Source organism: Rhipicephalus microplus, chromosome 5, assembly GCF_043290135.1.
Source record: "Rhipicephalus microplus isolate Deutch F79 chromosome 5, USDA_Rmic, whole genome shotgun sequence".
Classification (NCBI taxonomy): domain Eukaryota; kingdom Metazoa; phylum Arthropoda; class Arachnida; order Ixodida; family Ixodidae; genus Rhipicephalus; species Rhipicephalus microplus.
Genome location: NC_134704.1, coordinates 127,989,657 through 128,002,372, shown reverse-complemented (window position 1 = coordinate 128,002,372; position 12,716 = coordinate 127,989,657). Strand labels below are relative to the sequence as shown.

Below are 12,716 nucleotides of genomic sequence, written 5' to 3'. Positions count from 1 at the left end.
GAACCTGCTCAGAGGAACCAAGCCCCTCCCATTGCTTTCGACGTCAATCCCAGACTTCCGAACGATAAGCAAGAACAGCTCAAGGCCCTGCTCCTGCAATACGAAGATTGCTTTTCGTCGTCATCGAAAATTCGGCAGACCCCAATCACGAAACATCGCATCATAACCGAAGAAAATGCCAGACCACTCCGCCAGAGTCCGTACAGGGTTTCGACGCGAGAACGTGAGGCCATGAAGAGACAAGTTGATGAAATGCTGCAGGATGACATTATCCAGCCGTCCAAGAGTCCATGGGCATCCCCCGTGGTGTTAGTGAAGAAAAAGGATGGGACCCTACGTTTCTGCGTCGATTATCGCCGCCTGAACAAAATCACAAGAAAGGACGTGTATCCTCTCCCACGAATAGAGGACGCACTTGATCGGCTCCATAACGCCAAGTACTTTTCGTCAATGGACCTCAAGACTGGCTATTGGCAAATCGAAGTCGACGAAAGAGACTGAGAGAAGACGGCGTTTATAACACCGGATGGCCTCTTCGAGTTTAAGGTGATGCCCTTCGGCCTTTGCTCAGCGCCTGCAACTTTTCAACGCGTTATGGATACAGTACTGGCAGGATTGAAGTGGCAGACTTGCCTTGTGTACTTGGACGACGTCGTCGTGTTTTCCTCGAGTTTCGACGAGCATCTTCGGCGCCTTGAAGCTGTACTTCAAGCCATCTAGACGTCCGGACTCACACTGAAGCCAGAAAAGTGCAGATTTGCGTAAGAGGAGCTCTTGTTTCTGGGGCACGTTATCAGCAAGTCTGGAGTCCGTCCCGATCCACGGAAAACAGCCGCCATCGCCGACTTCCCGCCGCCCACTGACAAGAAAGCCGTGCGCCTATTATAGGCGGTTCGTGAAAAACTTCGCCCGCATCGCCGATCCTCTCACTAACCTTACCAAGGCCGACGTGGAATTCAAGTGGGAAACGCCGCAGGAACACGCTTTCCAGGAGCTTAAACATCGCCTCCAGACGCCTCCGTTACTTGCCAATTTCGACGAATTCGCCGAGACAGAAATACATACTGACGCAAGCAGTGTAGGTCTTGGCGCCGTTCTTGTGCAGAGGGCTGACAGACTTGAAAGGGTTATTAGTTACGCCAGCCGATCGCTATCCAAAGCAGAAGCAAATTATTCCACAACAGAAAAGGAGTGCCTCGCCATCATCTGGGCTACGTCGAAATTTCGCCCCTACCTCTACGGTAGGCCCTTCAAAGTTGTGAGCGACCACCACGCCTTGTGTTGGCTAGCCACCTTGAAGGACCCTTCAGGTCGCCTCGCACGATGGAGCCTGAGACTTCAAGAATATGACATTACTGTCATTTACAAGTCCGGCAAAAAACACTCCGACGCCGACTGTCTCTCTCGTGCGCCTGTCGACCAACCGCTACCAGACGACCCGGATGACGACTACTTCTTGGGAACGATAACTACAGACGACTTCGCTGAACGAGAGCGGGCCGACCCGGAACTTAAGGCCCTAATAGAATACCTCGAAGGCAGGACTACCGAAGTCCCGAAGGTATTCAAGCGCGCACTTGCGTCGTTCTTCCTACGAAACGGTCTTCTACAAAAGAAAAACTTTTCGCCGCTTCAAGCTAAGTACCTCCTTGTGGTGCCTTCAGCTCTGCAACCAGAACTCCTGCAGGCCCTGCACGACGATCCGACGGCAGGGCACCTCGGTGTTTCTCGCACGCTCGCGAGGATACACGAAAGGTACTACTGGCCACGTCTTACCACCGACGTCACTCGTTATGTGAGGACATGCCGGGACTGTCAGCGACTCAAGACACCGCCGACAAGGCCAGCGGGACTTCTGCAGCCAATTGATCCACCTTGCCGACCTTTCCGGCAGATTGGTATGGACCTACTAGGGCCGTTCCCGACATCTGCTTTCGGAAACAAGTGGATCGTGGTAGCTACCGGCTACCTCACCCGCTACGCCGAGACAAAAGCCCTGCCAAAAGGCAGTGCATCCGATGTAGCTAAGTTCTTCATCGAAAATATCGTCCTACGTCACGGCGCCCCAGAGGTCCTTATCACCGACAGAGGAACGGGATTCACTGCCGACTTAACTCAAGCGATCTTGGCATACAGCCAAACAAACCACCACCGGACGACAGCGTACCACCCACAGACCAACGGCCTCACCGAGCGGCTTAACAAGACGATCGCCGACATGCTGTCAATGTACGTCGATGTCGAACACAAGACGTGGGACGCCATTCTTCGGTATGTAACCTTCGCATACAACACGGCAGTGCAGGAGACGACGCAGATATCTCCATACAAATTGGTCTACGGAAGGAGCCCGGCAACGACGCTCGATGCCATGTTACCCAACGTCACCGACGAAGAAAGCCTCGATGTGAGCAAGTACCTTCAACGTGCCGAAGAAGCCCGACAACTTGCGCGTCTCCGTATCAAGAATCAACAGACGACAGACAGCCACCGTTACAATCTTCGACGACGCTTCGTGGAATACCAGCCCGGTGAACGTGTTTGGGTGTGGATGCCGATACGCCGACGTGGACTAAGTGAAAAGCTTCTGCGACGCTACTTCGGACCGTACAGGGTGGTTCGACGTCTCGGCCCACTTGATTACGAGGTTGTCCCCGACGGCATCACGAACTCTCAACGACGCCGATCGCGACCTGAAGTCGTGCATGTCGCGCGCCTCAAGCCATTTCATGCGCGTTAACAAACGGAAACAGTGTTTTTTTTGTATTATTGTTTCATCGTAATTTATTCATTGTACTTTCTTGCATTATTATTGTACCTGCATCTTTAGTTAAAGCATCAGGACGATGCCTTTTTTTTCAGAGGGGGGCAATGCCACGTTCCATTTCCCAAGTTTTCGTTATCGTCCCAAAACACCACACGATTCTCAGCGCAAACCGGGCCTGCAGTTTTCGAGAAGGTTCCGGACTGTAGTAGATAATTTCGATAAGATCACGCCCACTGTGCGAACGGTACAGATTGTTCTGGAATCTACGCCACCGCCAGCGATAACGCTAGAACATTCGACGGCAAGAGTGTAAATGCTGACGCGCTTCGCCGCTTGTCAGTTGTTGAACGAAGGCCGACGCTCCGTTCGACGCTATCAGTCCGAGACTGCTATCTGTGCAAGACTGCTGCTGTAATCAGACTTTCCGTTTACTGGGCACAGGTTTGTCCAAATAAACAGTTAAATCCCAACACGAAGTCTCCTGTCTTTCGCCACTTCACGACCCCGTGACAATATAATGAAATAATCGTTATAATGAAGCAAATGAAATCCCCTTAAAAGCTCCATTGAGAACCATGCATTGTAAACCTCGTTGTAGAAAAAAAATTGACAGGTAAATAGATATAACGAACTGAATTAGTCTATTAAATAGTCCATCAAAAAACAAACCGGCCATAGTGTGTTAAGTATGTCGTTTTCTGCGGAGTTTGACGCTCGTTCGACGCGCTCCCGCGCCGTCCTCACAATCACGCCCCAGGCGGCCAAGAGAGCTGTCCTCCTCACACAGCCAGCCGGAGAGGATTGAGGAAGCGCTCAGCGGGTCACATGACTGAGAAGCGGCGCCGTGGTGCTAGGCGATTTTCCTCTCAAGACGGCAACGACTGCGTCTTTGCTGCTACCCTCTGCATCGAGAAAAAAGGGCTCTCCGCGACAGCTTTTTTTTTTGTTCCTCTCTCTCTCTCCGTGCGCGGCCTCGAAAGAAGGATCTCTACTTGCAGAGACGGAAAAGGGAGAAGCGTGGCACAGTGCGTCGCAGATCGGCATTTGAGAAGGAGCAAACAGTCCGCCGCAGTATTTTGTTTCCTTTTCTTCTTTTCCTTCTTCGCTCGCAGCATTTAGAGGTGCCGCCGCAGAATTGAGCATGATGCTGAGAGCATTTTCGGAGCACAGTATGTTCGAATTAACCGTTGCAAGTGCTTGCGTGTTCGAACTACAGGGCGTTTTCGCCCTTTGGAATACACATAGCTTTGACGGGATCTCAGCGTGAGTTCGAATTACCCGATAGTTCGAATTAATAAGATTTGACTGAGTTAATTCTTGTGGTCGCGTAGCGGTACATTGGGCCGCGAGGTGGTTTCCTCCTTTGCATGCTTATAGGTAGGCGCCCATCTGAGCATACATTGCCACAAACTGTTATAATCGATATAACGAAATAATGGATATAATGAAATAATTGTGGCTTCTCTTCAACTTTGTTATAACAAGGTTTGAGTGTATTGTGTAATTTGAGCGCTGAATCTTATCACTTCGAGGTGTCGTGGCTTTGTGAAAGTGAAGCTGCATAGGCACGCCGTTACCTTTATACTTTATGTTGTTTCAAAAATCAAGTTTCAGCTGGAAGTTAGCCCTCGTTTGTGTGGCATTCCCTTGTTTGTTGGCTCTGAAGTTTGCACTACAGCATTCTCACTGTTGAATTATTTAAGGAATTGTCTATACAGAACATTGCCTCCTGTTTACACCCTGCTGTGTATGCAGTGGAGGAAAAATTGTCATAAATATGAAAAAATTCTCTGGCATGTTAATCTCAAGAAGATGGGGACCAATGTTGGTGCAGTTGGTTGACAAAGTAGTTTTAACCAAGCTTTCTTCTACAGGCAGTGGAACCTCCAAAAGCAAGACCCCAAAGCCAATTGCAAGGTGGGACATTTTTGATAATTTTTATTTCTGGCTTACTAAATGATGTGTTCAAATAATCCAGTCTCCAAAGCCAACTGAAACCAAATTTTAAACAGCATGAAAAGCCTGTTTTCAGATAGTGTAAATGTAGAAAGCCGCCCCCCCTCCTCTCTAGACACAATTTGAAATGTGAATGGAAGCTTCAAGAGTAGCTCGCAGGAATACCTATTACGAATACCGTAACAAAAAAATCATTACCACTTGCCAGCAGTCACGCATAACTTGGGCATCGCCTTGAGTGCATGCCTCGTTTGCATGGCCTTTGAGTTTGTACCGGGGTACTGACACTGTTATTCGAAGGCGAGTTTATTCTGCCGAACAAATCTTCTGTATGCAGAGCTGGCTCCTGACAAATATCAAGACATTTTTTAAATATTTTTTTTAATGACGCTCCTACCAACATCAACACTAACTTGACGTCAGGCTGCAGTAGTAATCCTGGGGATTTGACCCAGAACTTTGGCTAGTTGTGATGAAGCCAGGCACCAAAACTTCAAAATGGCCACTTGCATGTCGCCAATGGAGCCCACATTGCAGAGCACTAAAAGAAACGTCGCGTTGCCCAAACACGTGATGAGGAGCCCGTACCGCGTTGGGATGTTCGGGCGCAGTGGAAACCGAGACTGTCTTTAAAACTTAATTACTTTTTGAAGGTGCGTTCTTGCTTGGCAGTACATTTTCCAGGTTCTTCGGGGCTTTGTCTTTCATTGGACTCGGAAAAACATCTGAAAACTGTCACGTTGATGCACCTTTAGAGGGGCCCTGCAACGTTTTTTCAAGTATCCATGGAAGGGATTCACTAAAGGAGCTTATTGCCTCATGAATTCACCGGCACAAAAATAGTTGAAGTTCGTCTAGTATGAGCGAAGTTGCAAAGATCTGTCGCACGCTGATGTTGCATTCTCTTCTCTTGTCCCGACGAATGTGCTGGAAGCTAAGCAGGGAGGGATAGCATGGGGGAAGAGAGCCCTTTTTTTTTCTTTAATGAGTGACTTTTCAGGGCGATGGCACACGTGCATGTAGACAAGTCGCGGTTTCTTGCAGCGGCCCCAGTAACGACCGAGTGTGCTATGCTGCAAATGCCTGATACTTGGCCTGTGGTGCGGTTATTTTTTAGCCAGTAGTGTCGTTTGTTAAGAGAAGAAAAAGTGATGTTTAGCTGACTTTGACAATTTATTGTGAATTCCAAGCCGCCTGCTGCGCTATTATTTGGCTCGCATGGTCTCAGTAGCCTGAACTGCCAAGCAGCAGGATTTTCTGACCACGCTCAAAAAGCATTGCAAGGCCCCTTTAAGAAGCCCTCCCGACGTTTTGGAAAAGTCGTGCCGGGCCATGTGTCATAGCAGCAACCACCGAGTATGCATTATCTGCTTAAGTGCTTATCAAAGTCCTCTAATCGAAAGACTGTTGAAGTACTAGCCCTGCATCTTTGCCAAGACGGCTTTCAGTGGTGCATGCCACTCGCTTGTAAGAAGTTTAGCCGAAAGGAAAGTCTGTCCTGGTCGTTCTTTGTGAGGCTGATTCAGGGATTTTGGATGGCCGGCTCGCAACTCAAACCAAGGAACGCTTTGTATTTTCTCATGCAGCTGCCTGCGGAGTTCAGCCTAGTCGAGGAAGATCCATCGGAGCTGGTGGTGGCGGGTGTCTACGTGCGCCTGTTTGTGCAGAATCCAGGCTGGACGCTGCGCCGGCCGCTCGAGTTTCTTACCGAGTGCCTCGACCGCATCTGTGGTCTCCTCGCTAAAGAGCCTCTCGAGGTGCGTGACCTGGGCAGTCTTGTAGTTTCAATTATTCTCTAGTTATTGTCTGTCCAGCTTTGTGGTCGACTGCACTGAAGGTCACCACGTTTATCTGCTATTGAATAATCGTTAAAGTAGCTGACTGGGCTAGGCTGTTCTGAGTAATTTGACATGTGGGCAGCCCCAGAAAAAGAGAAGACCACGTGAAGAAGATGGGATGGGTGCTAAAACCTCGGCTGGCTACTGAACACAAGACAGTGCCAGTCAGCAATAGCAGCTAATTCAGAAAAGCTTTTTGCCACGCATTTATCATGCAGGCTCTGCAGCTGCTGACTAAGATAACAGGTCACCTTGAAAGAGAGAAACAACCATCCTGTGCTTTTTGTGTGGTTTGTCCCTCCTTTTTATATGCGAAGCAGTTCTTTGACTAGCCTGTGAAATGCTGTCCCTCCATATACCCCCACTGTGCGTGCTCGAGTCTCGTGCCGGCCCAGGAAGACACCTGCAAAACTGTCGCTCCCCTCCCCCTCTCTCACCTCGCAATGCCGACGCAGGCAGAGTCTGCTAGTAAAAAACATACTGCTCACACTGGCTGCTGACCCGCAGGTCGTGGGTTCAAATCCCTGCTGCGGCGGCTGCATTTCCGGTGGAGGCGGAAATGTTGTAGGCCCGTGTGCTCAGATTTGGGTGCACGTTAAAGAACCCCAGGTGGTCGAAATTACCAGAGCCCTCCACTATGCGTCTCTCATAATCATATAGTGGTTTTGGGACGTTAAACCCCACATATCAATCAGCTCACACTGCACAGCCGCTCACTAGCCACCTCGTATATGCCGGCACTGGATTGCACGTTTGGAATTCAGTCAAGGGCGTCTTTACTTGGCTCGTTTGATAAGCGCCAGAGCCAACGTCGCCGCCAGTGTAAGTGTTAGTGCCCGCTGCTTTGCATCTACATGTGGTTCTATTTAGCGGGAGATGGCAAGATTGTTTTCTTATTTTTCTGCGAAAGTGTCAATTTACGGCAGGGTAGATGGTTAGTTTGTAGCTTCAAACTTGGCTGCTCATTTAATCTGGAGTGTCTACTAACCCTTTGTAAATAATCTTGATTAGTACTTCTAATGAAAGACCTTTTTTTCCCACCTTTTTGCTGTTGAGTGCAGAACTGTCTCTATCGAAATGTGTACTGTAACGACTATGTCAATAGGACACGAACTTTGTTCATGATATAAGACTGCTGATCTAGGTTATAGCCTGCAAGGCTGTAAGTGCATCAGAGCGTAATCGAGTGAATGATGAAGTAGCTCAGAGCTGGATTTCTTTAGCAGTCAGGTGGTTACAGCTAAATGCCGCCCCTTATCACAGATTCCTTGAGTTTGGTAAAGGACTTTCAGGTTGGTGTGTGCTGTGATCGTTTTTTTTCGTGTGCTCTGCACAAAACCATCTATAGTGCTATATCACTGCAGATTAACCTTTGTGTGGCTTTAGTACTTGTTGCACTGAGCAGATGAACAAAAAAAAAAGTGATCGGTCCGGTTCTCAGGCACAACATTTGCATCTGAGCAGGAAGAGAATAAAAAGTTATGTACAAGTGCTTGTTTACTTAAGTATATGCTAAGTCAATGTGGCATTAACCACTTTAAAAGTGCTTGCTGAAATGAATTGTCAAGTGAAAATTCCTTATGCCTGAAAACAAATCATGCGTCAATGAACTTGTCGATGTTCAAGGTGTGGAAATTGACTATTGATTTAGCGTAGAATCAATCATGTGGTGCGTTTTCATGAATTGGATCGTCGGCTCAAGCATATGCACAAAGTGGCTATTGATTGCAAGTGATATGAGAAAATAAAAACAATTAAAGCATCAAGGAGCTTGTTTCATGCCCAGTGCCGGCGTCATTGGTTATAAGCGAAGAACCTGTTTTCCCGTGAGCGAAAATTTGAAATTTTAGTCGTAGCCATTTAAGCACGGTAAGTGGAAACGTTCCAACTTGTCAAACGGTGATCCAGTCGCTCGAAGTGAGATGTAGTACAGACATCATAAAAAATAGTTGTGTGCAGCAATACTCAGCACCGTGACATTCACTCGAGTCATATGACATACACAAGAAGGCTAAATTCGCCCAAAGGTTTATGGTACACTGAAAGCTTATTACAAGGCACACCTGCCACGAAAATACTTTGTTATATCTGAAAATTCGAGATAAACATATTTGCAGCACTGTATGTGCAACAGAGGTATTCCTTTACCTCGTTATAATTTATAATTCGTTATATCCAGGTTGGTTATATCGAGGTTTAGAGTGTGCTTGCCACTCGTTGGGCAGAACTTGCAGAAAGAAGTCTCGCATAGTGTTTAGCGGGTATGCACAACCTCCGACCTCGCGCAGTCTGACAAGGAGGAAGGCAGTCCCTTGGAGCAGCTGTGCACAGCTGCCTGCGGTGTGCTTCAGGGTCAGCCGAACCTGCGGGAGAGACTACCCGTGCTGGGGCATCTGCCCCAGCTGTGCCAAGCACTGGTGCGCAGGCCGGGCCTCCCCGGTTGTCTTCGCATTCTGCACCAGGCCAGCTCTAGCCAGGTAAGCTGTAAGAGCAGCCACTGCTGCCACCACCTTTGAGCAGTGTCATCATTAAGGCCACTTGTGCAATTGTCTCATGCTATGCTTCGGAAAATGAGCCTTTCAGCAGACGTTTCTCCTGTGGTAGGTGCCCATTAAGCCTTGATTCCTGGCCCTTCAGCTCGAGGGCTTTGATGATGGCCTGCATTTACAAACACTTTTCAACTCAAAATGCGACCTCAGGGGATCCTCAAGACTTTTCGCGTTACAGATATTGCTATGCAAAACAGTCCTCAATGGTCCCTCGAGGCCACGTTTCGAGTCGAGGAGCATTTGCGAATATGAGCCCAGTGTTTTATGCGTATTCTCACTGTGTTGTATCTCCTTTTAATGCGTTCCAGGTAGAAACAACATACAATTCAAATCAACAAGCCTAACCTGAAAATTCTCTTTTTTTTCATCATTCTTCTTTTCTAGTGCTACGAAATCATGTAGCATATCTTTTTTTTTTGATCACATGGTCTTTTATGTGCATAAGTTAGTCCAAGATGTCCTCAATCATCTTCCACATTTAGTATATGTGCCGCAACCACTTCTTTTGTACTGGTTGGCTCAGGCGTTATGATGAGTGTTTGTGATAAGGAGATAGCGGTATGGCATATTCAACTGCCCTGCAAATGTGTGCACTTGATACAGGCCTGTGCACAGTCGGTGGGTGTGGCCTGCCTAGATCCACTGGGCCGATCCCTGTCGTGCCCAGAGTCAGCCCAGCTGGCCTGCCAAACGTTATTGGGACTCTGCCAAGCATCAGTACCTGGTCTCGTTCAACAGGTGAGACTCCTTAATCTTCTCTTGGCTCGTCAAACAGGATAAGCTTTACGATGTAACATTTAAACGCAGTGCATTGTCAACATTGTGCAAGGTAAAATGAAATCGGATTATCTGAGATAAAACTGTGTGAAAAATGTTACAGATGCCCAAGTACTTAATTATGTAAAATGCGAAAGCATGGCTCGACTGAGTATTGCTGTTTGTTCTATTTGAACATCCATGTCACACGACATTGAGATGACTTGATCACTTGGTCATATGAGTTTTCTCGCTATTGAGTTGTAAGGCTGCTCACTAAATGGATGTCTTATTTTTCGCTTTTTGAGGCATATAAATGTTTTTGCATTAGCATGTACACTTTTTCAACAGATGTAATGGTAGTAGATATTTTCCAGTCTGAAGACAGCACTGTCATTCCATTCTACAAAAAAAGAAAGTAATAATAATAATAATGATAGTTTCTTGTCAAGCATTGCCATGTGCATTTTACCATTTACACTTGATCCTCGATATAGCAAACTTGCATTTTATATGAAAATAGGTTTTTTCTATTTCAAAATTCATTAAAAATGTAATTCTTAACATCATAGTTATTGCAAGACTATGCTTCATGTGCTTGGTTATAACCAATATTTTGTTATATCCGGGTTCATTATACAGTTGATCCCAGATATATATAACTCGAAGGGGGTCGCAAAATAGTTCGATATATTGAGAATTTCCCATACAAAATAAATATGCATATTTAAGGCCTAAATTGTACGATTTCAGGCCTCTGAAATCGTTACAAGAGCTAAGATAACGATTTGCTCAAAAACAAGGTGCGAATGCAGGTTACCGCACTTTATTTAGTCCGTAAACTTGTCTTGCTTCTTGCGCGCTGTCAAGTTCCAGTCATCCTTAATATCATTGAAGCTTTTCAAATAAGCGAACTTCGCTCCTTTGGCCACAACGTTGGTTGACGCAGAACACCGATGCAAGCTTTGTAGCGCGGCAAAAGCTTGGTTAGCGGCGGCAGCGAAGGCGTTGGCACATTCATAACCGCACGGCTACACTTCCGCGGCACCGGCAACGGCAGTCAAAATCTCAGCATCGATGCAGTCAGAAACAGCAATATCGTCATCTGCTGTCCGAGGTGGTGCCCGGAAATGCTGATAAGTCACAGAATTCACTGAGGCACTGTACACTGTTGCTGGCGGTCATGACGCACTGGAAGTCATCATCTGGCCCACAAGGAAAGCTTAAAACACAGTGTTTTACTTGACGTTGCCCCAAGCGCCAGTCATAATTTTTATCGTTACATGTGGGTCAACGTTCGGTTAAACTCCTAAATGAGGATTTATCAGGAACGAGGTGAGAAGTGCACAAGACCACAAGGTGCAAGAGACGCAACGTCGAGTTCGTCAGAGTTCTCTCCGTCGACATGTTGGCGAAATCGATGTCACTATGACTTTGTAGCTGGCAGCGGCTGCTTATAGCGGCTTTGATGCGAAAAGATGAAAATAAAGCGTAGCCTCTGAGACACGTGTTTCGAAACCGAAAACACTAAAAATATGTGACAAGATAGCACATCTCGAAGGCATGTCACTATGTGCTAACAACAAGGAAGGGAATGCGAACCGCATGAACATTGCACTGAGATCGCCGAGTCACTTTTTGTTCTCATTGCGGTGCCCTCATCAATTGGTTTTTCGGAAAACATTATGTCTGCGCGCCAAGACCTGCAGATCACGAATCAGACATACATATGTAGCAAGTGCAGCGCAATAAACCAAATCAGTGCGATGAAATAACACGTTTTTTTCGTCGCCTGTGCACGAAAAAGAATGGGAACTTGTTAGAACCTGGCCTAACATTGATCAATACAGTCAACTGCCGATTTTTCTGACCTTCTAGAAAGCGAAAAACCGTCCAAAAATTTGGGCAGTCCGAAAAAAATGAATGCAAGCAAAAAAACGAATTATTTTACTGATAATTTTCAATGCAAGCAAAAAAAAAAGCACCATTTTGCTAATATTTCTCAGTGCAAGCAAAAAACGCACCATTTCATTGATATTTCTCGGATCAAAAGGGTCAAGGTCAAAGTACCAGACTTCCGGAACTCTGCCTAAGCATCAGTGGGGTGGCTCTGAAAAGAGCCGTTAAAAAAATGCATGCAGCCGACAGCGGGTGCCATCAGGGCAGCCGGTCTTAGAGTTGCAGTGGCTTGAAATACTTGTTGATCCTTGTTTGAACGACGTTCCTCTTGCATGTGATCACATTCGCCTCGATCTGAGCAAGGGTCATGTCATCACTGTACACCGATGACAGCGTCATGAATGCTAGCATCAATTCGGCGATCGTAGGTGGCGCATGCGTTGGTTCCTCTTTTTCGACATCGGAGTCGTCTGAATCCGCCATAACCTGACTGACTATTTCGTCGTCGGTTAGCTCTGCGCAGAAGTCCAGCTCGTTGTCAGCGTCGACGAACCACTCAAAAGTTATTTCCGTGGGCATGGAAGCACCAGCAGAGCGGAGGTCGTTGATAATATCGTCCATGAGAGGGCACAAGTCAGTCACGCTGTCGCTTTCTTCAGGCAAGTCTGCTGCCTCTGTGTCGAGTACGAAGCCCGCGTGGCGAAAGCAGTTGAGAAGCGTGTCTTGCTTTACTGCCTTCCATGCGTCCGCAAGCATTCCGACAGCAGACCGAAGGTCAACGCTGTAGCCTTTCCCGTTTTCCGAGCACAGCACCAAGCGGTTGAGTATACGTGAACGGTACAAAAGTTTCAGATTACGGATAACGCCTTGGTCCATCGGTTGGAGGATCGCAGTCGTGTTGGGCGGCATGAATTCCAGCTGGATAGCCTTCAAGTTATTGATGTGACTATG

The 12,716-nt window shown here is 47.1% G+C and overlaps 1 protein-coding gene across 1 annotated transcript in view; it reads left to right on the top strand.

Moving 5' to 3' along the window:
* Positions 1 to 12,716, top strand: part of Rme-8 (receptor mediated endocytosis 8) — a 176,552-nt gene that overhangs the window by 150,410 nt on the left and 13,426 nt on the right. The window contains exons 41-44 of the mRNA XM_037425074.2: positions 4,642 to 4,684; positions 6,310 to 6,480; positions 8,850 to 9,038; positions 9,714 to 9,848. Coding sequence (XP_037280971.2) covers positions 4,642 to 4,684; positions 6,310 to 6,480; positions 8,850 to 9,038; positions 9,714 to 9,848 — 538 coding nt within the window. The remainder of the gene's footprint in view (positions 1 to 4,641; positions 4,685 to 6,309; positions 6,481 to 8,849; positions 9,039 to 9,713; positions 9,849 to 12,716) is intronic.